This window comes from Andrena cerasifolii, chromosome 8 (genome assembly GCF_050908995.1).
Source record: "Andrena cerasifolii isolate SP2316 chromosome 8, iyAndCera1_principal, whole genome shotgun sequence".
In the NCBI taxonomy this organism is placed as follows: Eukaryota; Metazoa; Arthropoda; class Insecta; order Hymenoptera; family Andrenidae; genus Andrena; species Andrena cerasifolii.
The window spans coordinates 8637298-8664748 of record NC_135125.1 but is presented as its reverse complement, the minus strand read 5'-3'; the positions used below and the strand labels follow the sequence as shown (position 1 = coordinate 8664748).

General features: G+C 46.5%; 2 protein-coding genes across 4 annotated transcripts; one reads left to right on the top strand and one right to left on the bottom strand.

The window, feature by feature from the left end:
• The first annotated feature begins 153 nt into the window (after positions 1-153).
• On the top strand, positions 154-26802 carry Miga (mitoguardin). 3 transcript variants are annotated; one of them, XM_076818663.1, is made up of 9 exons: positions 154-337; positions 777-927; positions 1021-1164; positions 24368-24555; positions 25297-25434; positions 25503-25615; positions 25713-25881; positions 25969-26202; positions 26280-26802. In XM_076818663.1, exons 1-9 carry the CDS (start codon positions 335-337, stop codon positions 26595-26597), a joined length of 1458 nt encoding a protein of 485 aa, XP_076674778.1. In that variant the 5' UTR covers positions 154-334; the 3' UTR covers positions 26598-26802. The 3 variants fall into 3 exon arrangements, with proteins under 3 accessions (XP_076674778.1, XP_076674780.1, XP_076674779.1); XM_076818665.1 differs by lacking the exon at positions 154-337 and adding an exon at positions 381-569; XM_076818664.1 differs by lacking the exons at positions 154-337; positions 777-927; positions 1021-1164 and adding an exon at positions 23294-23545.
• Positions 1821-21264, bottom strand: Uzip (beta-pore-forming protein unzipped). Its single transcript, XM_076818670.1, has 5 exons — positions 20954-21264; positions 7096-7297; positions 5434-5813; positions 4499-4833; positions 1821-4417 (listed from the first exon to the last, which is right to left on the bottom strand). The coding sequence occupies exons 2-5, from the start codon at positions 7295-7297 to the stop codon at positions 3922-3924; spliced, it is 1413 nt and encodes a 470-aa protein (XP_076674785.1). The 5' UTR covers positions 20954-21264; the 3' UTR covers positions 1821-3921.
• Positions 26803-27451: the final 649 nt, after the last annotated feature.

Below are 27451 nucleotides of genomic sequence, written 5' to 3'. Positions count from 1 at the left end.
ACTAACAAAAGAAAATAAAACACGGCTATAAATTCCGCTAATCTAAAAGAGATAATGCTATCGTTCATTACTATATTCTACTTTGTACATAGCAAACTATGGAAAGTAGAAACCAGAGGTCTTCGGAGCTCAAGTATCTATTGGTTTATCAGCTTTTAAATGGAAATTTCAAGTGTTCCGCGATAGATATGACAATTTCTTCATTCTGTTGTGTCAGTTCTGCTTTACGATCTAACGACCATGGACAAATAATAATATTTTAACGGCGAAGTAATAAACGCGCGAGAGGCTCGGCCTTCGTGATCCTCGACCCCCGTGAAGCTAGCAGCGAAACATGGTTTGAACATTTGAATATTTGCCGCGGAAAGGAATCCTGTATATAACATCTCGGTGTTCCTTTCAAAACTAATGTTCGTTCGTCGGCGAGGAACGTGCGACGAGTCCCGTTTGTATTATTTGTAATAAAGACATTTACCATGTCCGTTTTTAACGCGCGGCAGTTTTTGGGCGCGTTCTACAAACGTTACATAAATACACTGCCGTCGATACACTTATCCAGAACGCAAAAAGCAAGTATTTCTTTCGGAGGTTAGAATAGAATGTATTTACATCCGATAATTCCAATATTACATAATATTCTAAAGTGATACCACACGCTTCTTCGATCAATGTCAATTCTATTCGTAAACCGACAAGCAGTTCGTGCAAACTATGCGCGGCACTTGCTCCAAGTCAGTGATGGACGATTGTTTAATACTCTACGCTCTCTCTTCTAGATTTTCATTATCTGCCTCACTGGCGGATCGCTACTGCTGGGAGGCTTAGCGCAGTTTTTAAAGAGACGCAGAAGACATCCCCTCCCTCCTTCGAGAAGACCCCACAGGGACTTGAAGCAGAGATTCACGAATGCAAAGAGTGCTAACTTTGGTAATTCGTCAAAGCTCAAAGCACGATATTTTGAAACAGTATTTAGAGCGAAATAGATGATCTGACGTGCAATGTCTTTGCTCGTTTGTGTAGATGCATTGTCACAAGTATCGTGGGCCAGGAAGAGCGAGGCCAGCAGTAGGAGTCACATAAGCGACCGAGCTTCGCTTATATCCTCCGTTCCGGGAGGTCCGGATGGTGACGTAAGACTTACTCCGCAACAGTATGGCGTTCTTGGTAAGTCAGCCTTTTGTACTTGTACCTATTTTGTATAATAATCTCATGGCATGGTAAATGTACATTTACTGTGTATGGTAAATATGCATTTACTACATTTCCTATGCATTTAGAGAATGTCCAATTATTTTACTGCATTGTGTTCTCAATAGTATATTCCCGTTTGCATTAAAGATGAGATTGATGGAAAAATAACAGTGCGCCATTATTTTTCTAACTTTTCTGTGATAAAGAACATTTCTCATCGTTGCGAAGTTTAGCATTTGTTTCTTACACACGTATGAGGGATACAAACAGTTTTATTCAAGAAAGAGGGAAAAGATGACACTGTGTGCGTCCAGGGCCGGTGGAACCCATTATGCAAGTTACGTGCCGCGTAAGAGCGCCAGCTGAATGGGGCGCAAAAAATTTATATCTCACGCTAAGTACTAAAGGAGTCCAACTTCCACGTAAACAAAACGTAAATGTAATTTTCTTTTATTGTACTCCGTGAAGGCAAAGCATATTAAATAGCAAACAGGTGCAAAAATTTGGGGGCGCAAAAATATTCTTGCATAAGGGCGCCAACCATCCTCGCCGCCGGCCCTGTGCGCGTCGTTCAACATAAATAGTCCCGCGTCATGGGTGCGTTCATAAATTATCGAAGGTTGAATACATTTTTACATGTGTATATAGCATTTATATTTACATGATAATGTACAGCGTAATTCACAGATAATATGTCTGTTGAATGCAGACAGTTATAGAAGCTAAGGACAGTCGTCGGCGTTTGCTAAATTCAGTTGTTCACATTGCAGTTTTTATTAATATCTTCTGAAAGGCATACAGACATATGAAGAAGCAACTAAAAAATAAGCAGTAATTCTTTTCTTCGAAATATAGATTGTTCTGTCGTTTCTTTCGTTAATTGTATCCTGACAACGTGCTATTCGATTACTTTGGGCCACGTCCATTACGTTACTTTATTCACAGTGAGAAAATATTGCTCACAATATTAAACATTATAATATCTTGCATTCTCTACCTACTCTCTCTCTCTCTCTCTCCTGTTCCGTTTGAACGCACAGTACTCTAAAACTCGCATGTCCCAATCTCGCAACAAATTATTGCTTTCTATGATAATTAACGAATTATTCAACAGAATATGTCGCATTCCTTTACATCTATGTAAAACTTTACTGAATATCACAAGGCTGTGATTAGGCTTACTTCGATAAATGCTTGTGAAAAACCTATGGGCATCTGTTCGCGTTCGAAACGAATGTTCAGCGTTACTTCTATTGACACTACAATACAGTAAAATACGGTAATTATACGTAACGTGTGTTTACGAGTATCGGGATAAACTATAATTGGTTAAATAAGTTTAGAACGATTACACCTAGTAAGAATGTAGAAATAATGTTATATACATACCAATGTCAAGTAAAAATCATCGAAAATATTACTTTCTCCCTTATGTTTTCAACTAAAGACAGTTAAATTAAACCTCGGAATTAAATAAGTCCATATTTCTCTTTTGCTTATCAAAGAAACGTATCTTACAAATTATTAACATATCTATACAAATTAAGATACTGCGTTCCTCCCGTCGGCACAATTTCCGTTAATTAATAATCATCTAGGAATTCTGCAAGCCCTATCACTTTACATGGGAGACAGATGGGTACACAAGATACTGTATATATATATATAGTCCGTACCGAATTCGAGACGAAAGTTACAGAAAATGTTACAGAAATCAACGCTCCACTGATTCCACTGCTCGCTCTATATTATCCGGAACCGTTCGCTATCGGCAAGTATCGGCTACCTTCTTGAGATTGCACCAGCTTCGCTCCTCCGCTATTATTACTACCTGGGTAAATCTTATGAAAAATTTACATTCAGTCACGTAAACGATATTAAAATAGTTTTGAAAAAATACTCCGTACCCATCCACCTGTACTCTACATACTCTTACTTGCTACACCTTTATAAATCTTACAATTTCTCTAAAATTATACTGCAATCTCAAAAATATATCGTAGCTGCATTAACTCGCGCATCTTTATCCCTCGCCTCCCGTTTCCATTTTAATCGTTTCATTACAAGCTAGTTGCCCGAGATATAATACCTGTAGTAATTATAACTCCCCTTGAACACGACTCTCAAAGAAGATATCATCTCGCTCCCAAGCTTATTTCCAAGCCTCCTAGAAGGTATCTAGAATTCATACTTTGCGAAGGCATAAAAGTAGTTTAGCTGGAAAGTCGATTCACAGCGGGATTATTAGTAAAGACGGAATGTCATAGTTACATCCAGTTATTCAACAATAAAGGGCAATGTTAACAATCATCGTGTTAACATCCGCATTGGCTGCAATCGCTTGTACTTAACATTGTCATGAGACTAGCTCATTATTAAGGTATTTCTTCGCTATCCTAAATGTGTATATATATATATATTTTTTTATGTATACATATATATATATATATATGTATATTAAATATCAAGTTTTTTTTCTCGAAAGGCAAGCGTATGCCAGCGCCGATACCTCGGCCTGACAGTTAGCAATTTAACCAAGGAGCTTTATTTCGTGCCATAATCGCTATGTACGAAATTACAGCAACATTTTTCATTTCATTTTTCGTCTGTCTTTTTCGTTTTCATTTTTTTTTCCTGTTTCTTCTTTTCTGCCGTTATCTCTCAATCGATACTGTTCTACGAATATATTACTATGCAACTTAGGATTTAGAACATCTCGATCGTATATTTTCACGTGATTCTATGGACGATCATGATTAATAGAGGTATAAGTATCATGTTTAATCTGCGTAAACATGTCCCCGAATGCGAGACCTCTACCTTGTTCTTCAGCGACAGCGGTCCGCCGTCGTCGCTCTGCATGTTGGACATGTCGGACTTCTTCGGCGGTATTATCATGTTCTCGTCGTGATCCTCGCCGTCGGTGTCCTGCTCGCGGTTGTCTTTGGCCACCTCCCGCGGGACCGCGGTGGTGCTGGCTTCCGTGGTGGGCGGTACAGTGGTGGTAGGAACTAGGCTGTAATTGCTAAGGAAGTAGATAGGCCCGAAATCCGGTTTCACGTCGAACATGGTCTCCTCCCTGCGGATGCCGCTGATCGCCCGCGACTTGGTCTCGACGTCCTCGTAGTGGGAGATCAACGTGCCGGAATAGGGCACCTCCATGTCCGTGTGATTGCCCCACAGAGTAACATTTATCCCTGTGCCAGGCTCCAAGAATATCTCCACCCTGTTCGCGGGGATGGGATTGTAGACGGTGAGAAAGAGTGGCCTCCAAGTTGCCCCAGGAGTCGCAGGCTTTCATACTCACGTGTACACGTCCGTGCGATTGTTCGTCTCCATCGTGCCCCACATGACTCTCGGCAGGCTGGTGCCGTTCGTCAGCGTGATTGTCATGTTCAGGCCCTTCAAGATGGCATGCCCTTGCCCCCAGTACACCGAGTACTTGTACGAGTAGCCGAACGCCTGCGCCATGTTCGCAGCTTCCGGCCCATTATTGGCAATCGTCGCGTTGCCGAGCCTACGGGATGTACGCTTGATCACGCGCTTTTTAGACCAGTTTAATTTAACCCTCGTCAGATTGTAGTATATCGGCTCGGTCTCCACCAGAACGTCGCCGGACTTTGCGGTTCCCTCGGTGCCATCCTAGTGCAGAAATAACATGTTTCACGCGCAACCCTGAAGCAACAAGATTCCCAGGTTACATCCCCAAGGTACTCGTTGATCGCAACTTCTACTACAAGCTGACATTAATCTCTACTATATAACACTTGCATCCAGTAAACAAGCAAGACAACTGGGCCTAGTTATGCAGAAAGCTACCCACCCTCGGATGATCTGAAGCTGAGTGAATTTAATTTGAAGATTTCAATCGTTAAAGGAAAGTAGCTTTATTTCTATTGGGTATATTTTATTTCTTCTTACTGCTTTTAAGTTTCCTAATGGGTTATTTAATAGTGTGTAATTAATATTATCTTCAATTTTTGCAGCTGCTTCTATAGGTTGGTAGTTTTAACTAATTCGTCGTCGCGTCGAGGGTTGGTAGCTTTCTGCGTAACCAGGCTCGATAATTGTCGTATCCAAGCAGGTATGAAAAAAACCCCTAATGGGTGTTTCCCACGTCGTCCCGCGTGTCTGCGGTTAATTCTCCATGCACCTCGCCACGGCTAAAAGCTCGGCCACCATTAATCCCTCGGCTAACTTAAGCACGGTCCCCCATCCGCTGGCGCCCGAGCAATTACTTACGTCTTTCACGTAGCTGATGCTCCCCAGATTGTCCGAATTCAGCGTGCCGATATAATAGGTGTACCTAGGCGTCGCGCCCGGCGAGCCTTTGTCGCCGTGAGCGGCGTGTCGCGCGATGAACATGTTCTCCGTGGCCACCGCTCCGATGGGAGTCGGCTTGTATTTGTCCCAGTGCTGCCAGTTGACGCGGGCCGCATTGTCCACGTTCTCCAGCAGCTCGTATTTGTCGTACGACTGCACGCTCCCGTGGATCGTCACCGTGCACCGTTGCTCGTCGCCTTTTTGAGTGCCAGCCACCCAGACGGTGGTGTGCAGCACTCTGCATACGTACAGGGGCTTCTGTCTCTCGGACTTCTCCGCCTGGTTGTTGTACGAGTTGTCTGGAAAATGCATCGTTGACAATCGCGGGCGGGAAACACGGGGGAGGGGTCGGCGTCTGGGGGTCGGAGGAACGGAACAAGTGGATTTTCGTGCTTTCGCCGGGCTGGGGAGGAGACGAGCCTCTGCTTCGCGGATGGGAAGGAGGACTCGGTCTCCGACTCTTTGTCTCTTAAGGGGAGAAGGCTATAAATCGTCCGAAAAATCGGGAAAAGCTTTCCACAAATGGCTTCCAAAACATTTCAGAAATATATTCTCAAATTTGTAGGCTGGAATTTAATCTGTTTAAGATACTGCTAAGGCACCAATGGAGATAGTATCAAAGTCGAATGAAAGAGGATTCTTGCATGGAAGACGTTACGAAGCCTTGAATTTATAGATTCGTGATTTAGGTTGCTGTAGCTAAGGTGCTAGATGGGGATTGCAGTACCAGTAAATCGCGAGAAATACCCTCATATTTTACCGGTAATTCGACGAATTACGTATAGCAATATAACGCATATATGCGTCCATTAAATCCGTCCACATCTACTAAGTTATCAGTGAAAAAAAACTCAATCACTGATAAAAACGAAAACCGAAGTATCTTATAAAGAACCGACTCTGATCCGAAAGAAAACTAGAAATCTGAATCAAGTTATCAAAAAAATGGACGTATTTTCAAGCAGAAAAAGTAAAGAGAAAATATATAAGTACAAATGGCATATGAATCTGAGAGCGCTTTATCCGTGGCTAGATTATTTTGTACAAAACTTAGGTCGCGATCGGGAGACCTTAGTTTAGACAAATTAAGTTTTTCGCGTGCTTATTTGTTACAAAGAATTGTTAAATAAAAAATATTTTATTATGTAAGTTAAGATTCTTTTCATTGTTTTCGTGGTGAAGATCCACATTCATATAATTGTCAATAGTTATACAAATATATCTATTTTGTGATATCTCATTTTATACTAGTATTTTTTTTTGTAACGTTTACTCTTATATTTTCAATACCTTAAAAAATACCGGTTTTGATTGAAAATTTTACCGAATTACCGGTAATTGAAGAAGTCGGTAATCTTGCAATCCCTAGTGCTAGAGGATGCCAGATGTAAGTTGCGTTCTTCAGGGATTACCGAGTCGGTCGGCCGATTAGAAAAATGAGACTTTCGCAGTTTCTATTATTGGTATCTTTCTATACACCTCGTCCCATCACGCTTCCGCTGGTTGAGCCTCCCCCCGCAGAAAGCGGCAGATGTGATTTCCCAAAGGGACAGAGCTTACGCCCATTCAAGTCGAACCCACCTTCCGTTTCTTCCATATCGAAGCCGCCGATGACTACTATGTCCGTGGATTGATCATAGTGCGCGCGCGGCAGCCAGTTGAGGGTAGTCGAGGTGACCAATTGGTGGTTCTTGAACAGAATGTGCACGCTGTTGTCCGCGGCGGTGAGGACCAGCAGGGCGCCCAACAGCCCCAGAGCAAGGTAGACCCTCGGCCAAGACATCTGCAATTTGCGAGGAGCCACTCTGTCAGATAATAGCCCCGCCCGACCATGCCCGGCGCACGAGGCTCCGCGTCGTAACACCTCAAGGGTCGAAACTCGGTAAACGGAGAGGACGAACTCTAACGAGATTGTCGTTGCAACACGCGCTAGGCGATTCACAGATGTAACCCGAGACAGGCTCCGCTACCCAGGCGAGAAGAAGTATCAACAACTTCACACCTTGCCTTTCGCGTCTCGCTTTGGAAACACAGTTAAAGATGAACTTCGATAACACGAAAAGTAAACGAAACTCTTTGAAAAATCGAGGAACGAATATTTCCGCAACAGTAAACACCCACGCGAAATTTTAGAAAAATTGATTCGGTAGTCTTTCGATTATTTAACTTTTAATTCAACATGTATTCTCATGGGAAAATGCAATATCGAGAAATATAGCTGCGAAATTAAGATCGAAATAATAGGCCAAAGTTTTTGAAATCTTCTGTCCAGAAAGATCAAACACTGAACTAAATTGTCACGAGAATTCATCCTTAACGGAACACACTTTCACCGACGCGAAAATTCCCAAAATCAGCGATTCTCGACCTTATTCTGCGATCTTTAAACGTTTGTAGCTCGGAGCAACGTTAGCCGATTTTGATGAAATTTTAGGCACGTATACAACTTACTGCAATCTACAAACAGGATTTTTTTTTGAATTTTCATTACAAGCTCACAGAAAAAAGTTTAAAAATCGACCTTTACTATTCTTTTCGCTATTCCAACCAAATACATTTTCTTTCAAAACGTCGAAACGCGTCAGTTAGCAAACTAATCCTTCTAGCTTCTGAAAAAAACTCAAGTTGTTTGGACCGATTCTAAAAAAGTTATGCGATTTTAAAAAGTGTGCGAATATTAATGCTTGCCACTGTACATCGAAAGTATTATCCAAGAGTACCCAAATATTTACTTTGCAAACAAACTTGCTAGAATTAGAATCGCTATTTCGGGATACCTTCGCCGCTCAGTGTGTAAACACCAATTGTTTATTAATTTTTTTAAGCCGCCACAGCTCGCCGAAAGATCCAACTAGCGCCCATTGAAATCCCCATGGATCGTGAGGATAAGCGCGACGCGTTACGTAATATTTCAGTTGTGCCGTGTTCCAGCGACCTTAACTTTTGTAACAGTAGTACCCCTGGCTCTCTTTGTGATTATGTTTCCTGCTTACGGAGCGTGTCTTTAACACAGCCCGAGCATAACTGGATCTCTCGCGCGCGCTCCGCCTCGCGCTCCTGGCCCGTGTTTTCGCTTCGGTTAATGCCGAGGAGAAATGAAACAACTTGTAAATACGCGGAACGCGCGAGGGTCACTTCTATATATCGTATTCACGGTCGAATACATTTGATATCATTGAATCCCCGACGCGGAAGAGGGATCTCTCATTCCCTTAACGTTGGATTTCGGCATAGCTTATCGCTGAAGCGCAGCTCGGCCTCGCCGAATAGGATACCCTTCTCGAAACCGTGCAACAAAGTTTCCTTGATATAAGAAACGTATAAAGAGTGATCCTCTGTCCTATTTTTCTACGAATCGAGTCGCGTGCCCCCGATTCTTAACTGTTTGGAGAGGTTGACGATTAATTCGGCTCGCTGAGATTTATTTATGTACCGTTGGAAGTGTTGCGTCGCGGAATCGTTGGTCCCAGGTAAACGGTGGACGCACCAGTTAGCTCAAGCTGCACCCGGTACGTATCTTCGATACGAGTTACCGTAACGGTTCCGTGGCGTATCCGTTTACGTGATAATACACTTATTTTATAACGCTCGCTGGCCCACTGTGCTGGGCCCCCTTTCCTCTTCGTTTGAGAATTTCTATCTGATCGTCGGAGTCAGCACAAAGCTCTGAACGTGGCTTATACAGAACCTTCAGATGCTTTGAATGTTAAAAAAATAGCCTTAAAAATTTCAAGCACTGAAATACTGTGTTTACTCTTGAGTTAACTTTAAAAAACCATTAAGTTTGCTAAATACTTCTTAGAAAATAGGTGACTAATTTTGGAAGTAAATTGAAAATCACGACGCTCCTGCACCTAATCCACTTTGCCGAGTGAAAGAGATTAAAGGTCGCAAAGAAGTGGGCCTCTCTTTGTCCTGTTGCGTAAAAGGCCGAACAAAGGCATCGCTTTCAAAGGGACAAAGGGGCGCCCGCGTTTTATTTTCCATTTTGAACGATTCCCGGGGCACAATACGGATCAGTTTCACGGGAGAAATTAAATTAACGAATTCCAAGGCCTCGTTGAAATTAGTGCGCGTTAATCATATGCTCGCGGCGTGGCCGGCCTGACTAAAGTATGCAACAATCTTTCATCTGCGCGCGCGTTCGATTCACTCTCCTGAGCCGCTCAGAAACCGCGTTCCCCTAATTATTTTCAGTTCTATATAGCCAGTGGAATGTGACTTCGGGAAGAAAAGAGCGTGGGCTGTTTTCACCCAACTGTTTCCAGCTCGCTTTTTCCGCCGTGAAAGGTGATCCCCTCTGATAGAGCGGTTTCGAGCGGCGCAACAGTTTCAGACGGAAAAATTTCGCGACGGGGCCTCGGCTACGGTCGTTCTAGTGGACATAGCTGACGAAACGTTTCCGTTCTGGCGCGTAGTTTCCACCGGTATTGTTCCACCGCCAATCGAACAGCCACGAGAAAAAGAGTTCGATGCCGGTAGATATCTCATTGTTCGCTCTACGCGAAACGCTAGAGCCGGCGATGGTCGGTCGGGCACGCTGAATGACTGGCAATAAAATCCCTCCCCCTCCCTAGCCCCGTCTGCTTTTGCATAGAAGCAGGAAAGAGATTCGGCTGTGAAAGGTAACGTAGCTGCGGCAAATTAAACGATCAAAATACCAGAGTTTATGCAGGAGAGTGATCGCTGCGTTTAATAATATCTGCAGGCCGTGGAAACAGAAGGAACACTTTGAATTCCAATCATTCTTGCTATCGATACGACAGACACGTCACTCCTGAGACCTTCAAACCTGAGACTTTTTAATTCAGTGTGTCAGAGATGGAGTATTCGATTTCTCTGTTGGATCTCTCTTTGGCTTCATCTAATTGAGCACCTTGCGCCAAGAGGGGTGCAGCTCCATATTTACCAAGTTCGGGTAAATTAGAAAAAACTGTTTATAAGAGTATTGCTTTGACTTCGCGTTAAAAAGAGAAGAGTAATTCAAGATATATATATTTTCACACAGTAAGTAGTAGTTATTGAGTTGATAAGTTTTTATTTCTATTTTTGGTAGAAAAATATTCTATAATAAAAATATTAATTTTTATTTCTATTTTTGGTGAATAAAAATATTAATTTTTATTTCTATTTTTGGTGAATAAAAATATTAATTTTTATTTCTATTTTTGGTGGAAAAATATTCTAGAATAAAAATATTAATAATAATTGAAAAATATTCTATAATAAAAATATTAATTATTATTAATATTTTTATTGTAGAATATTTTTCTACCAAAAATAGAAGTAACAACTTATCAAATATAAAAATATTAATATTAATTATTATTAATATTTTTATTCACCAAAAATAGAAATAAAAATTAATATTTTTATTATAGAATATTTTTCTACCAAAAATAGAAATAAAAACTTATCAACTCAATAACTATTAATATTTCTATATTCTGAATAGTAATATTAATATCTCTATTTTTATTTATTTCCAACAAATTGCTGATTTCTTATCGGATTTGCATGAAACACGCGCCAAAAGTTCTAAAATATTTTTCACATACACGTCACAACTCAAAAACTGTAAAAAAGGAGTTGCACCCTCTCTCTGCAAGTTCCTCAAATGCCTCTTCTACAATCCCTTACTCTCCGAGTTACTTTTCCTGTGCCCTACAATTCTAAACCTCCACTTACACTACTACATCAACTTTTAGGGACAAACTTTGATCGACACACTATCCCCGACACCCGCGAGCCCCCGCTGCCAGCAGAAAAGCCAGCTCCGCGGGGTTAAACGTTTTGACCGTGACAGTGAAAGTCCCGCGTCGCATCTGTCGATCAAGTTTATCGCTACTCGATCGTATATAATGGGGGATGAAGAGCGAACCACGTTGCCCGTAGTAGGTGGGCTGTCAACGGGCTACCATCGACGTCGATTGCAACCGGTTCCTCGATACGCCGAGCGCCTGCGATAATGTCTCAGGCACGAGTTAAAAGGCGCCTCGTGTTTTTGCGCCTGGTCTCTCATCGGGCCCGAGTAAGGCGGGGGAATTTATATTCACAGGAGACGAACATCCCCGCTTGTTTTCGTTTCGCGCCCGGGATCCTACGTGCGCGGAGAGAAGAATCGCTGCGAGAATTCCCCACTTTCCTCCGGCACGACTCAAACCGACCGCCCGAGAATTCGCATTACATAATTCCCCCGACCCTCCGCCTTCCACGCGGCACCGCCGACCCAGCGAATCGAGCCACAGATCGCCTTTAAATCCGAGGCTACAAATTGCATTTAAGAGCGATCAATAGTCTGGAAAATGGGGAGAATTCTCCGCGGTCCTTCCGCCTGGACAGGCCCCGGTGACATCGGTCAGAGACGGGTTAATTGAATCCATCCAGTACGATCAAAGCGTTCCCTCCTCCAGGGTCGTCTATCATTTTCTCGTCCCTGGGCAATTTAATCTCCGCGAAATCGTCATTTGGGAAGTTCGCGGGAACAAATTGCTTCGTACGAGGCGATCCGGGGGGGCTCTCGATTGTTTTCGAAAAGAGTACCGGACCCGGCGCGATTCTCCTCTGCGATAGATTGCTCGCCGGAATTCAATACCACCGGGCGGATCGGGGCAATCGAACACCGCGCGCCAGACAGCGTAATTGGGGAGGGGAGGGAGAAAAAATGAGGGAGGCAAAGCTGTGCGCGCCCTGGTCACGGATGCATCGGACGCGCCGTTGACAAGATATACAGGGATACACGCTATGTATGCCGCATGCATTATTAACGCGACTACTCGCGTCCTTCGTGTAATTCGGTCAGACTGGATTCGGTATATTTCATTTGATACGACGCCGACCTACTGACCCTTAACTGTACAGAGGAGTTTTATATGCCCCGGGCATACCAGCGAGTTCATTTAATTGAGATCGTACCGCAAGGTATGCATGAAAAGAGACGCGGTATAGAGGGCCCGTGATTATCTCTGCGAGCCTGGATGAAATTCAACGCTTATGCCCCTGTGACGGTCACCGGGCGGCTGATATCACTGTTTACTACACTTCCTTCGACGTAATTATGTATGCATATACGCGGGCTGCTGGGATCACTCGGGGATCGATCTGTCATTCGTGCGATAAAGACAGTTTAATGGTGGTAATAATCAAAGGAGGAAAGACTGATCGTCGACATTCAAGGCCACTTCTGGTGCACAGAAAGTGAAGTTCTGGCGAGGATTTCAAGGTACTAAAGCCGGTAATCCACCTGAAAGCTAAGCTATGATGTGGTATGCTAAGTTTTAAAAAATTAGTTTTAGTACATACTTGTGGAATCATTTCTACCAAACAGCTGAGCTAAGCTGTGCTGTGTTTTATGGTTTATAGCACAGCCAGACATAGCGTAGTATAGCTTAGCGTAGCTTCCAGGTGAATCCCCGGGTTTAGGGATTTGCATATCGATGGCTTAGTACACAAATATTGTACGTCCACTTTTTCTGAAATATGAGTTTTTATGCGCAACAAATACTGCCGTGTTAATTCGAAAGGGCGTATCTGGTCAAAAGGTGGTTCTGGGATGAATGAGTTTTAGTATTCTGTGCTATGCCATCTGTATGGTATATAAATTATTAGGTTAAATATTAAATCTAGGTATTTAAATATTTGTGACAAACCCGTAAAATATTTTATAAACTCCAAAGGAAACTTTGGTAAATACGTCCAAAATCAGGCGTCGATTTCACACCACTCTCCCTTACTGTTCTTCCCCCAAAAAACACTAAAAATGGACATACAATATTCTGCACTAAATTATCCTGCAACGCAGACACCACTGCATCCCTTTTGAATCTGCCAAGAAATGAATTTCCAAAGACTAACCAACGCTATTTCCACCATTCAGCCAACGGGACTGTATAATCAATTGAATAACTGAAACCAAGCCTTTCGTTCCACCGCCGCAGCTTTCTAAATGGCCTAACAACGCCAGATACAATCTCCACCGAGAGGTAAACCGAGAAAGGTCCAAGTTTTTTGGTGGAAGGTGGTGTGCCCGGCAGGAAACGAGTTCGAGCGATCCCCTGATTATCTATAATTTCAGAGACTACCTCGCGTTCGTGTCTAATTGGCCCTGCCCGTGGCGCGCACCTAAGCAGCCCCCGATAGAGCGGCACACCGAGAGAAGAGAGTCACGCGCAGGTATCGGCGAAACGTTACCGACGAAATTAGATGATTGACTTTCACGGGGAATTAGCTGCGGAATGCTCCAATCTTCGGGAGCCAGCAATCTAAGAGAAAGTGTCTTAGTTTTCTGGTACAAACAGCGCGTCACGTCGGAAGAGCCAGGGAATCGGCGCGGCTTTTCAGGTCCCACATTGGGGCGAGAGATGACAACGTCCACTTTCCTATTCGGAGATCCAGCTGGACGGATCGTCATTACCCGCAGTGTTAGCTTACGCCCCCAGGTTACTGCGATCTCGCTAGTCGGTAAACATCAGCTCGCGGCTCCAATTGTGCCGCGCATTCAAGGTTCGCCGCCGTTATCGCGGCGTGGGAACGTCGCCTCTAAGCGCGGACGTTTTATTAGAATTACTGGTGCCTCCTCGCCGTTATCCTTGGCGCTGCGACGCGCGTCGGGACGACTCCGGCGTCCAGAGACGCTTGTCCCCGCGCTGGCTCGTAATCGCGCCGGCGAACACGACTCGCGCGCCGAAGGTCGGAGGTTTTAGACGACCGGTAAAAGCTGCTCTCCGCCGGGGATATTCGAAACCTCTCTCTCTGCCGCGTGTATCGCAAAAGGTGGCGGGCTTGCTCGATTGCGCATGAAAGGGGCCACTCTCCGAGGGTACACACATGCACCGATAAATAGATTACTGGCCCCCCCGACCGGCCGCGGGAAACGATACTGTCGCAGTAAAACCTACCGCCCGACAAGTTTACGCTGCAGCCGCGTGCGAGCTGAGGAATCAAGGTGGGATGAAATACATCGCATCGGAGAGCGTGGAACGGAGCTTTTTTCCAGTGGTACGAAATGAGTTTTTAAGCAGATGTACCTCGAGGTGGATCTTCCCTTAGACTCCAGACGATTCCGCAGAGCGGATCTACGTTTCATCCGGTTTATTACACGCGGCGGGAGTATCTGTCTCGCGAAATCTCTCGCGGTCACGGAACGGGGCCCGACCGCCTCTCGAATTCACATAATCTCTGCGTGAGATTAAATAATATCCCGCGGCGTGAGAGAATCGCTGGCCGGAGCGTGCCTGATAGAAAAATTGCCGCGAATTTTCCGGTACACAAGTAATCGGGGCTACTTATTGCAATTGCAGCGGTTTGATAACGCGCCGCTTCCTGCGCGACACCGAGGCCCCGCGCCGCCCAGGCGGCAGGGTAAACACGCGGGACTCGCGTCGCCGTTAGATAGGGCATGCCCTTGCCGCTGAATACGAAATGAGGCGGGTATCGACTTTCCGCCGCTATCAGCGTTACCATGATAACACCCCCCGCGCGCCCGCGGGGGCCAATTCGAGGGGAGTCGAGGGGGCACTTCTTTACGGTCGGGCGGTTACTTAGCCACGTGCGCGTGGCGCGCGTACGCGGGGCCGAAACGGAAGGAAAAAAGGCGCGACCGGGGCCCTTCAGACCGCGGTAATAACGAGGAAAGAAGGGAGGTGCCGGGAGGGCGCGCGACGTCTCGCGGAACGAGAGACACCTCGGGCTAGCGTTTGTCGAGCAGCGTGCGTGCATGTGTGCGCTGGTACTTGGACAATGGAACAAAGAGCTCTCCGCTGCAGCGTCCCTTTTATTCCTTTACCTTCGGCCGAGCAGCGCAATGAACAGTCCCGTAAAAGCGACGATACTATCGAGCTCTATCGGGGCGACAGCTCTGCGAAGAGCATTAGGCATCGATGACACCGCTTAACTCTCTGGAACCGAGTCCTGCGATCTCGAAGACTTAGAAGGGGTGGGCAGGGCCGGCGACAAATCCCTGCCCCACCGTGCAATCGATAACGCGGTCCCTGGGAACGTGATTCATTGGGTGCAGTGGGCTTTGGGTGAAAATTCGCGAGGGGGTGTAACCTTCGACGCCGAGGCACGTGTAAACGCGTCCGAGGGGGTGATCCGCCTCGAGGAAGCTATTACCGGCGGTCTGGCTAACGAAACGCTCGGACTGGGAAGGAAGGCAGGGTTATTCCGTGGCACACTCGCGACACCGGTTCTTTTATCAATGCTCCTGCGCGAGCAAACACGATTTCCGAGTTTTAAAAGCGGTTGCGTCACGGGCCGGGAATATTTAATCGCCGACGATCCCCAGTGCTCTTAACGCCCCGAGGACGAGTTACGAGAGAAGTAGCTGAAGTCATCGTCGGTGGTTTCGTGTACCGATTCCGCGGAAGCCTTCCTTGACCCCAAAAAGAAACGAGCGCTCCACCGGTTAGACGCGATCGAGCAGTCGCGATTATTTCTATTAGCTTAGCAGGTTCCAGCCGCGGCGAGAGCAATTCAGACGAAGCTTTCGGGATAAAGCTATGACGGAACGGCCGCTAATTCGGGCTAATTGCTCCAGAGAGGAGTAAACAGAGGAGCCGAAGGTCCCGGGTATCGTCGCGAGAGCTCTTCAACTGGATCGCGCCGCGGCGAGGCGACCGGGACGGCTGATGCGGCATGAAGGCAGAAGCTCGCGAGCTTGAGTTTCCTTGTGGCTATCCAGGCGACAGGCAACGCTAACTGCGGTATCTATTTATCACTGTCAAGGCCACCTATGCAACCGGACCGTCTCCGCAGTCATTGTTAAACTCATTTCCGTCGCTCGATTGCCCGTGAGTGCATTGAAAATTTAACCGCAGCCCGGCAACAGCCCCTATTGTTTCATCGCGTCAACGACGATCGCTCTGATGCACGCGGAGGAAGACTCTACTCTAAACTATTAGCAACGAGATGGAACTACTTAGTAACGTTTCCTTACAACGCAGCGCAGTGTCGTGCTGCTTTCCCGGTAGAATCGAACTGCTACGTGCTCTCCGTTCAGAAACGAACCGAATCATCTGTAATTTATTTCTACTTCGTCGAAGGCGCTTAGTTCTCCACTAACACTTGACTCATTCTGAGACTTACCGTAAACGAGGGCAACGTTGGAAGGTTTTTTGAACATTTCTCTGTTATTATACTCTGTATTTTATATTTAAAAGTTAACATTTTTAAATTTGCTTTAGGTATCCTATCATAACATTGCGTCTTTTTTTAATGCACTAAAAGTGCCAAAATGCATTTCTGTCCTTTTGCTTTTTTAATACATGTTATTTAAGGGGACTAGACAGTCGTTTTCCGTGAAAGAAACACTTGCTTCTTAATGTATTTTGTAACGAAATGTATTATGTTTATTATATGTAATTCAGTGTTTATTATTATCATAGAGGTTAAAACAAAGTTGGTACTGTTAAATATTTTAACGTTCTTCTGTGGTTTTGCCGTAATATTGGTCTTAAAAACCGACGTAATCCAATTTCAAGTAGTTTCCCGCGCAACCAATGAAAACTAAAATTAAAACAGATTTATTAAATTAGTGGCCGAAAAACGGCGATTAATTCAAGAAAAATTCAGTCGTGTTTGTGGGTTTCTAAAAGTCCGCGACTTTTTAATTTTTTTATGAAAATCTCCAACTACTACAGACCATATAATAGGTTGCGAGGGGAACGGCACATGTTTTATAGATCCTGTAATTTTTTCAAGTCGATCCGAACCTCCGTTCATTCGCGAATACGGCAGAACCAGGAGAAAAGAAAAGATTCGAGGAAAACGCGTTTAAAGTTTCTGGACAAAGGCGACGTTACAAGTTATCGCTTGACCCTTTTAACTACCAAATCAACAATTTGCGAATTTCACGATAAACGAAACGGCATTTTATTCAGAAAGCATACTACTTTCGCAAAATGCAATAAAAAAATCGATTTTCTCTCTGCCTAGTCCCCTTAAGTAGCTGCCAATGTTCCCTCAGTTTACGGTAGCGCTTCTACTTCGCTTCTCCGGCCTGACCGATGCAGTGGCTTCCAAGCCGAGCCAAATACCAGTTCCGGAGGGATTGCTGGCAATGAAAGATCGCGTTAATTGAGAAATTTCTGTAATTCAGGAGGCGGTATCGCCGCGGAGGGATTCCTATCCCCGGTCCCGCTTTCTCTATCGCTTATCCGGCAGCATTCCTTCGCGGATCGTCTCACGATTCCCCGGGAGCGATGATTCATCCGCGGCTAAAAACAATGTCCGTTTGAAAAACAAAACCGCTAGGCCTGCAAAACGGTGGTCTCGATGGTTTCCTCCATCGTCACCGTTTCCCATGGCTCCGGGGGCCCGTTGACGAGCGCTCCAATCGGCCCCGATCGGGCCAGGCGGATAAAGCCGCGCGCGACCGTAATCTCCGTCGCGGGATCAATGGGGAAGATTCAGCCAGCCGCGGAATGCACGCGGCTCTATGAATAATTACAACGCCGCTGGCTGGTATACATATCGCCGTACTTGCACCGGCGACCTTACGCCACTTTCCAGCGAGCAGTTTCCAAGTACTCGAATACAATTCGTCGCTGCCCCCTCGGCCGGGAATTGTTTCGAATTGCGAAAGAGCCGCGCGGCGCCCACGCGCCCCGCGCCGTCCGAATAGTAGCTCTAGCCGTGTACCTTCGCGACGCTCAATGAATGCAAATGTCTCCGGCGAGTTTAATGACTGAAAAGTGAGCTTAGGCGACTCATCTTGGGTTATCGAACCTAAGTGGTATCTACGCTTTCCTATACGCACCAGGGCGCAGCGTCGAGACCTTCAAAATCGATTTTCCGGAGAATGCAGCGCGACTACGGGAAAAAGTTACTCTTTCTTTTCGACTTGCAGCGAGTAAACAAGCCGATGAAAAGGAATAAAATTTTTCGATATCGCGCTTCATTTTCGCGGAAAAGTGGATTTAAGTAGAAAGGAAAACGAAGAATAGCAACAATTTTCACCGCGCAGATTTCTCAGAATAGAGAATATCTTTCGGCCCGACGGTTTTCACGGTTAAAGGAGCGCCAGGTAGACATTCACAATAGCTAGTCTGGGGTTCGGAGCGGCCGGTTGGAGGAAATGATTCAACAGGATACGGTGAGATGTTGGAACGAGTCTCTCGCGGATCAGGAAGAGGAGCAAAGTGTTGGGCGTCGGGTCTGGGACTTTATCGAGATACAGAGGATCTTTCCAGCTGACGTGGCTGGTATAGCGCGACCTCCGCCGGTCTACTTTACGAAGGCGAACCGTCGGGGTGGGGGGCTAGGTGCACCTTTTACCCTCTTCCCTGTTCTTTCCACGGGTATATGCTCTCTAAGTGCTTACCTCATCCAAGGATAGGCAAGAGTAATAATACGATTGCGAGGGGCCTCGGGAGGCTCTCGCGGTTTAAAGGAAAGCGGACGATTCGGATGACCGCGTCACTCGTAATTTCCTAGTGCAGAGAGAGAGAGAGAGAGATGCACATTAGCTGCAAAGTGAATGGGGGAGGTGGAGAGCGCGTTGTACGATGTGAACCAGATTATGAAAATCAGAGCGAGCCACGTAGGTTAAAAGCTCGTTGCGGCGAGCGATAATGATGTCACTTTTATTAGCCTCATCAGGGTCGTAGCATCCTCGACAGGGGGATCCACTATTACCTAATAACCGACACGATCCTATCGCGTATCTTGTTACCCGTGGAATCTGCATCCATCGACAGGTCGTCTCCGTGCAGCTGGGGCTGTCCGTTCGCGTGATCGATTTTAAAGGTCCCGCCCTGCGCGGCCTATTAATAAACCTCTGCCGTTTATTCGTTTTCCGGGGGTCTAATAATGGGACACCTATCGCCGGTGCGCTGCTCGCTCGGTGGGGTTGGAACTCGGAGACGCGAGAATTCCATTCGAGATAGCGTATCGGCTGTCGCGCGCCCGTGTAATTACGATATTATTCATTAGCCGCGTCTCTCGTGCATCGAGTCGCAAGCACGCTGCCATTCCGTTCGATGCTGTGCATCTTCATTAAGCTAATCGAACGAAAGCGCGCCCCTCGATTATGCACGCGTGTCCGCTCTTGTTTACGGGCGGCGTTGCTCGCTCGGTATTATTATCAAGCTTTCGCGGTGAAAGGTGAGACGTTGTTATTGGACGTGGGAAGATCCGGACGAGTAGCTTAACAGGGGAGTGTATTTACAAAATAGTAGCCGCGCGATGGTGATTGAGAAAATAATTCGAGAATCGTTAATTTCAGTTGAACGTAACTCTCGATTCAGAAGCGCGAAGCTAAAAGTTTAGAATATTTACTCCTTTATATTATATCTCATTTTTACAACTCTGCAATACGGTTACCCAACACGGTGGTGGCATTTAAAACATCGCCTATCCGCGTTATCGCGAAAGAAGTGCCATTAACAAGGAAATCCTTGGTAAGTTTAATTTACATTCGCTGATCTCGCGTGATGCAACGGACTGTAAATCAACAACTCCTGTCACCAGCGAGCTAAAATATCATCCGCTTCCACTCTACTCTCCGTCCTCTTGTGTTTAACCGTTAAAAGAAACTCCGGACTCCATCGTCGCGGAAGTAAGGAACCCTCGAGGATCGTTCGCGTTTCACTGGCGCGATGTGTCTCCTTGGAGCTGTACGTAAAATTGCGCGTTTCTTTCTAGCGAGTAAATTCATCGTCCTTCGATTTCCCATCGAGAGCGTTTTTAATGAAAATCTAAACGACGCTCTATAGGGCACGGTGTACGTACGGCGCAGGAAGTGCGCGTGTGCTAGGGAAATTTCCAAGTTCACCAGCGCACCAGGCACCTCCATCGATCTGCCGGTGCGCGGTGCTATTGCTACATTTACGGCATTCACTTTTATTCGAGATTCAACGGCTACGTGGTATTGACCCCTGAACTTGACCTATACGGAAGGTGTACCTGGATCCCCAGCAGCCCCAGAAACGCACGAATTTCGTGGAAGCTGAGACACCACTGTGTACCCATCCGCGTCTCCTCGCGCCTAGTTCGTTCCTCGAATTACGCAATATTTTCGAATCTACCATTTCGACGTCCCTCCGCCGTTCGAGGCCGTTCCGCCAAAACCCGATCGATTGTCAAAAATAGTTACATCTTGAAATTCGAAACGCCACCCTACTTCCCTGTACTTCGATACCCATTCCCCTTCCGCGAGAAACGATAGAACCTTCCCCGCTTCTCCTTCCCCTCCCCCGGCGTAATTTATTACCACGTTACCATTAAACCCTAACTCGCCCGAATGTCCTAAACATCCAGCTAAATTATCCTACGACACGCAACTGTCAACGATCGACCTCTGTACGGACGATATACAGCGCAAAGCTGTATTCGAAGAATTATCTCGCTACTTTATCGACGCGTTTCCAATCGAACCTGGCCGCGGACACCGGAGGCGCTCGATAAAACCGTAGAGAGAAGGAAACAATCGTATACTTACTATTGCATTATCTTAATCCAAATAATGCGGGGTCCCGACTACTGGCATCAAGGGGGGGACAGGATTACGCGGCGTGGCACTGGGTGTCGTTCCCGTGTGGTCTTTTTTATTCTGACCGGAGAACGTTTAGACGAGTGTGTCTCTCCGGCGTAGTTCGTTCGTGAATCTCGCGTGTCAACGGCTCTGGGAAGGTACAAGCGCACTACACCCGGCAAGTAAGCGGCAAGCCGAATAACTGACGCCAGCGCGAGGATGTGTTCCACCCTCCGTTCTTCTGCGCCGCTCTCCCCCCTCCAGCGCTCGCTCTCGGGCCTTGTCCCCCCTCCCTCCCTCCCTCCGACCGCTCCTCGTATGCTCTCGCTCTCTTTCGCTGCCTCGTCGCTGTCGGACCTGGCCGATCGGGGTTCCAGGGGCGCACTACTAGCGCGGCGAGCCGCGCGATGCCGCAACGCGTGCCTGGAGCACACTTTGAGACCGCGCGCGCCTCCCAGCTGCCGTATCGACCCCTCCCCATTGGATGACACATCCTCCAATAACGAACCTCCAAAAGGATTACGTCACTTCGGTATTATTGACGCCAACCATCCGGCGGCAGCATCGCAGTGCTGGACAGTTTCGGGTATCTTTCCTTTCCTTAACGGGGGATGCGAGAATTCTCGAGGGCCAACCCTCCGCGGAGAGCCCTCGGAGCGCTCTCCGGCGTGCAATCCTCTTCCCCGCTAAATAAAAAGACACTTGCACGCAACGCGAGCGGTGCGTTCCGGCGGCGCCTCCTAGGGCATCCTCCCTTCGAGATTCCAATTTCTATCGAACGCCTTTGGCAAGGGTAATTAGCGACGGGATCGATCGAGCCGAGGGGATAAAGATGCGTTTTCTTTGTGGCTTCAATTGGACCTGAATGGCCAATTAGAATGGCCGCGGCAGGAAGGATCGAATCCTCTGGCTCTCGATCGTTATTGAAAGAGGAATGAATATCCTGGGAGCTTGAGGAGATCGTTCTCTTTCCATGATAAATGAAGGGCGTTTGTATTCGATTGAATGCAGCCTTTAGCGCTGTTCAATGGAAGCTTGTGGATTCTGTTTTATAAATAATCTCCGTAGCCAGGCGTACCTGTAAGTTTCAGGTAAATTAAAATTTATCTAGAGAAACCACCCTGTTTATATGTCCATTTAATCGCAATAATGGCGAGAATGGTGTTTCCCGATTTTCCGCCCGATTGATTGAATCTGCGCGCGTGTAGGTACGTCACTGGGAAACACCCCAACTTTGTTCCCTCTGTTGCGCATATTTTTTCCCTCTCGATGCATCCCCCTTCCAGGCGGTGGCAGTTAAAGCTACCTTAAATAAAAATCCAAAATTCCGATCGAAGGGAAACGGGGATCCATTCATCCTCACCCTTCCTACCGTACATTGTGCGTCCTTAAGCACTCCGGTGCGGCGCACATTCACGAGAACGTGTATCTCCACCCGATGTCAACGTGGATCTATATATATATATATATATATATATATATATATATTTATGCTCATAGAGTGGATAATGCACTTCATGGGCAACCATTGACGTAGGCAGCGGCGACGAGCCGTGCTCCCGATCGCCGATCCAGAATAATCGGCGCGCATTTGCGAGCCGTGCTCCTTCGTAATTGACACGGCGCGCTCGGCTTCCGTTGTCGACGGCTTCCGTCTGCGCGGCTCGCGGAGTGACCGAAACGGCTGGATACGTCGAGTGTCGTCACCGACTCGGAATTTAAATCCTGCGACAGTGACAACGTTAAGTAGGTGCTCTCAACCCCTTGCTCTCTGCTGACTGGGCTGACATCGCCGGCCAACAGAGTCTCTCATTTGTAAATCTTCTGCCGTTGCAAAATCAGTCGTTGAACTTACTACCTTCGCCACTTGTGCGAGTGCCAAGTGCTGGGAGTCGCGACGCCGTCTGACTCGAGCTTCTTCTTCCCGTCTAGGCGTTTCCCAGCTCGCCTTCGAACACACGCGGCTGCCTCTAATTATTCAGAATGTTTAAAATCACAATAGCTGCGACACGTCACCCCGCGCTTCTTACAAACCCTTCTTGTACCTTTAGCTCCTTAAAGAGATTCCAGTTCTGTGATCTTCGTAATGGCTATATACGTACGTTCCGGCGCCGCGAGCGTGTGTTTGTCCTCAGAGAGAGAAGGCCAAAATTCCGGTTTCGGGATGTCGGATCGTTACGAAATCGATATCCCCCGTGCTTGACCGTGCGCGCGTGGAAATCGCGCGGAGGAAGCAGCCAGTTACGGAGAGGGGGGAAAAAAAACAGTTATTCCATAGAAAGTTCTGTGTTGGCCGCTTGGTTGCAGTGTAAACGAAAAACGAGGACCACGGGAGCCACGCTTCGAGCGATGCCTAAACTGAGAGAAGGAAGTGAAAGTGTTAGATCGGTCGGTCCCTTTCTACGTTGCTCGGCTCCGTAGCCTTACCACGAGCATTAGGCCCTGCGATATGAGTATGCCCACGAATGGAGGTGGTACGAGAGTCGCGGTTGAAACGTTGCGTTCAACTACGGAGATACGAATCGAGAGACTTCCTTTTAAATAACAATGCTACCTCAGGTACTGTTTTGCCGACGTTCATAAATATTATTTACGCTACTGACAAAGGGAATACAGTTTAACCTTACCCATGAGTCACGCGCTGTTTCCACAGCTTCTATGAGAGACCCCGCAGCGCGCCTTAACACGCCGTAGGTATTTCCGATAAAGCTGCTTTAACGTTCGAGTGGTGTATAGAGTTCTGTAAAACATAACACTCGGCTCCTCCGCGTGATCTTTTTAAACAAGCTGCCCGCTGCTGTAACAATGCCTTGCGTTTGATAATAACAGGGAACCCAAGAAGGGGCGGGACGTTGTAATAAAAATCAGAGACGTCGAGTCTGTGCACACGTTCCAGATCGAGCGCGCAGATATTACGTCGACGACAGCAGTAAACCGAGAAAACAGTGTGTGCTCGTAGCGTCTCGAGGCGAGGGGCAGCGCTCGGAATCGTAACAGCGTAGCGGTCGAACTAATCGGCTAATTTCTCCGCGGAGTAGGTATTGAGGTATTAATACTTTGCCCGAGCGTGTCGCTTTTTTCCCCCCAATAGTGACGGAACCGTTAACGAACGTAGCCTCCTTCGGAATGCTAATAAAATACAATCACTCGAAAGAGTTTCACGATCCTCGGATAAAGTGAGGTTCTCCGGTGGAGGAGCCTGATCCTTGCGACGATAGCCACTGGGCTCACGTGTGGGACTCTTTCCTGCCGTCGGACGAGCACGTTTCTCAGAATCAATTGGACGAGCCCCGAATTCGCCTCGCAATGTATGCTGGACGGGCGCCCAGCGAGAAATGAAAATTGACAAACGTAAAACGGCCGTGTTAACGAATGCTGCAGGACTGGAGGCGCTGGAGAAGGCTCTCTATTGCTGGGAGGATGCTCTTACCGCGTTCAGCTCCTCGCTCAGCAACGACACGCTCGCATTACCGTCCAAGGCGGATGCGGCGTTCACGCACGACGTCCAGGAGCTCCTTGACATGGGTTATCAAATCCAGAGCCACGCGGAACTCCTCTTTATCGACCAGGTAGGCATATCGGTTCACCTTCCATCTGCTTTTTCACCCTTCCTTTTCTCATCTGCTGAAGCGGATCTCCGTTATTCCTTGAATTATTATATCGACGCTCGCGGGGCGTGTTTGCCCGCGGAATACTTTTCAGACACTCGACCGTTACGATCCCCCCCCCCCTCCCTCCATCCCACCTCCCCCTTATCTCTTCTCCTTTTCTCGAACTACGTTATCGACGATTAGTTACAGAAAGATTACGTGGAAAGTGGGTTGATCGTTAACGGTTCTAGTCTCGGCTAAACTCAGCTCAATTACTCGCTAAATAGTTGCTTTCTTTGTTTCTTTTCTGCACGTCTAATATACGTTGCGTGTAATCTTGCCTGTGTCATTCGCTGCCATTCCGTCCCGCTGCACTCATCAATTACATTTTTCGCGTTGCACGAGAAAAAAAGGACGGGAATTAATCCAATTTAAATGATAACTGGCCGGAGTAATTAGCGAAATGAGTCACTTGACCTAACGCAAGGAGGGATTATTAGATAGGAAGTTCGCGACACTGGCGACGTTCAAATCTAAACGTGCAGAATGCGCCGATAGCGGCGGAGAGAGGAATTTATTTTTCTTTCCACAGATGGCATCCCGTTATCGACCGTTTAACTGGCAAATCGAAACCGCCCGGTATCGCGTTTCGATTCAAATCCTCTTACGGTACAATTCAATTCTCTTCTACGGTGGACAAGTAATTTCGTTTATTCGCAGCATTCAGTATTGTTCCGTAACGAAAGCGAGGAGAGCCTGGACAGCCACAAACCGTCGAATATTGTCACACGAGTGTCGAGCAAGGACAAAGCTGACGCTGCTTCTTCGCCAGAGTCCTTCGAGTCCGCGCGCGACGGCGTAAGTTACCGACATCTATTTAATACAGCTCCCGATAAATTCTAAGCTCGACGCTCCCGTTCACGCAGGTTGCAGACTTACGGGAGTTCGAGGAATTCTCCGAATTCTTCCCGCACTTCGAGAAGCAAAAGCTCTACCATGCTGCCCTCAAGCAACACGAGGACAAAGGTATTCCTTCCAGGTAAAGACACCATCGAACTTCTTTATTCTTCGTTCCGCGTTCTGTAATATATCCTCAAGTTTCGCGAGCCTAATCGACACCGCGATTTCGCGCGCAGGCGACTGCACACGGAGCTTGTGAAATGCGGCTCGGACGTGGAATATCTGGCGAAGCTGTATTGCTTGAGGCAAGCTTACACAAAGTTGTTCACCATTCCGTCCGCGAACGTGTGGATCGCGGACATTGGCCGACAAGTTATCAGTGATTTGATCATGTATGCAGACAGGGTATACACAACATATATCATTTAACAGCGGCGAGGAAGTACGTATGGTGTCTCCTAAGATTATTAATCGAACGATTCCCGGCGCTAGGACCCCAAGGATTATTTGATACACTACGAACGAATGATGGAGTTCTTGCAGCAGCCCAGTAATCACAGCGTCATGGAGGAGGAATTAACCGCGAGAGGCGTCAAGTGCATGAATTTCTACGACGTTCTTATAGACTTCATTCTGCTGGACGCGTTCGAGGAAGTTGAGAAGCCGCCCTCGTCGATCAAGGCCATTCTACAGAACAGATGGATATCTGCTAGTTTCCGTGAAACTGTAAGTGTGGCGATGGTTGCCTCGTGAAGCGTTACTTCCTTTTTTTTATCTGGTAATTGGTCTGCATTGTGTTGAAGGCGATTGGCACTGCGGTTTGGTCCGTGCTGGTTGGTAAAAGGCAAATGCTGAAGTATGACAAAGGGTTTCTGGCACACTTCTACTCCATCTCCGAGCAAATCTCTCCGGTGCTCGTGTGGGGCTTTTTAGGTCCGGAGGGCAGCCTGCGTTCCACTTGCCATTACTTTAGGGATCAAGTCGTCGAGTACCTCGTAGATATATTTAATTTCTTCAAAGTGAGATACACCAGCGTCGACCACCTCGCTGAAGATATACTCAGGGAAATGAAGATAAGGGTGGAGAACATAAATCAAAGGCTTTCCTTGGAAGGCTGCTAATCATACACGGGGGAATAGGTACTGCCCAGAAGTATTTGATATATACAAATCGGCGGAGACTGTCGACGTAAAACTGTTGTTATACCTGTAAGTAGATAGGCTCCCATTACTCGTTGCATTTCGCCTGTACCTCACATCGACGTCTACAATTTTTAGTACAAAGACTCACGCAGGATGTTTAAATATAATTGTTTTGTTATCAGAATGGATATTTTATTGTACCATCATTATTTCGGTACCGAAACAAAATAATTATATAGCAGGTGTACGCGTAATCGAGTTGTGATTCGTAGCATTTAACCGTAGCGAATAACAAAGCTGCCCCAGTTCCTTGTGTACTTTGTAATACAGTATCGTGCAATAATATCACGGCACTAACTGCGCTGCGTTATTTACCGATCAGCCACTTGAACATATGCAAACGTTTTAGAGACTTCCGACACTCGAAGATACTTGATAATTTCGCATTACACTCTAGAACAATTCTCAGCCGCTTGTTTCTCCAATTTGCATCGCATGTATTACTGAAGCGTATAGAGAATATCTATGTTATAGCATTCTATGGAAATATTGCATATAAACGTTGATTAAAAATCAAATCGTATATTGCCAAAGATAGAAGCAACATTACTACCGAAGAACTGTGACTAGTGTATGCATATTATATATTGTTATTAGTTCCACGTTCTTTCGATTATTTTACCTCGCGTTTTACGTTACGAAGACAGTATAAAAACATTCCAGTTGTGCGATTTACAGATGCAGCAAATTTTTTATACATGGGAATATGTAGTAGAAAAATTACTGGAGATGGGGTCGAAACCTCGAAGCAAAAGGGGGCCTCGAGTACCGAG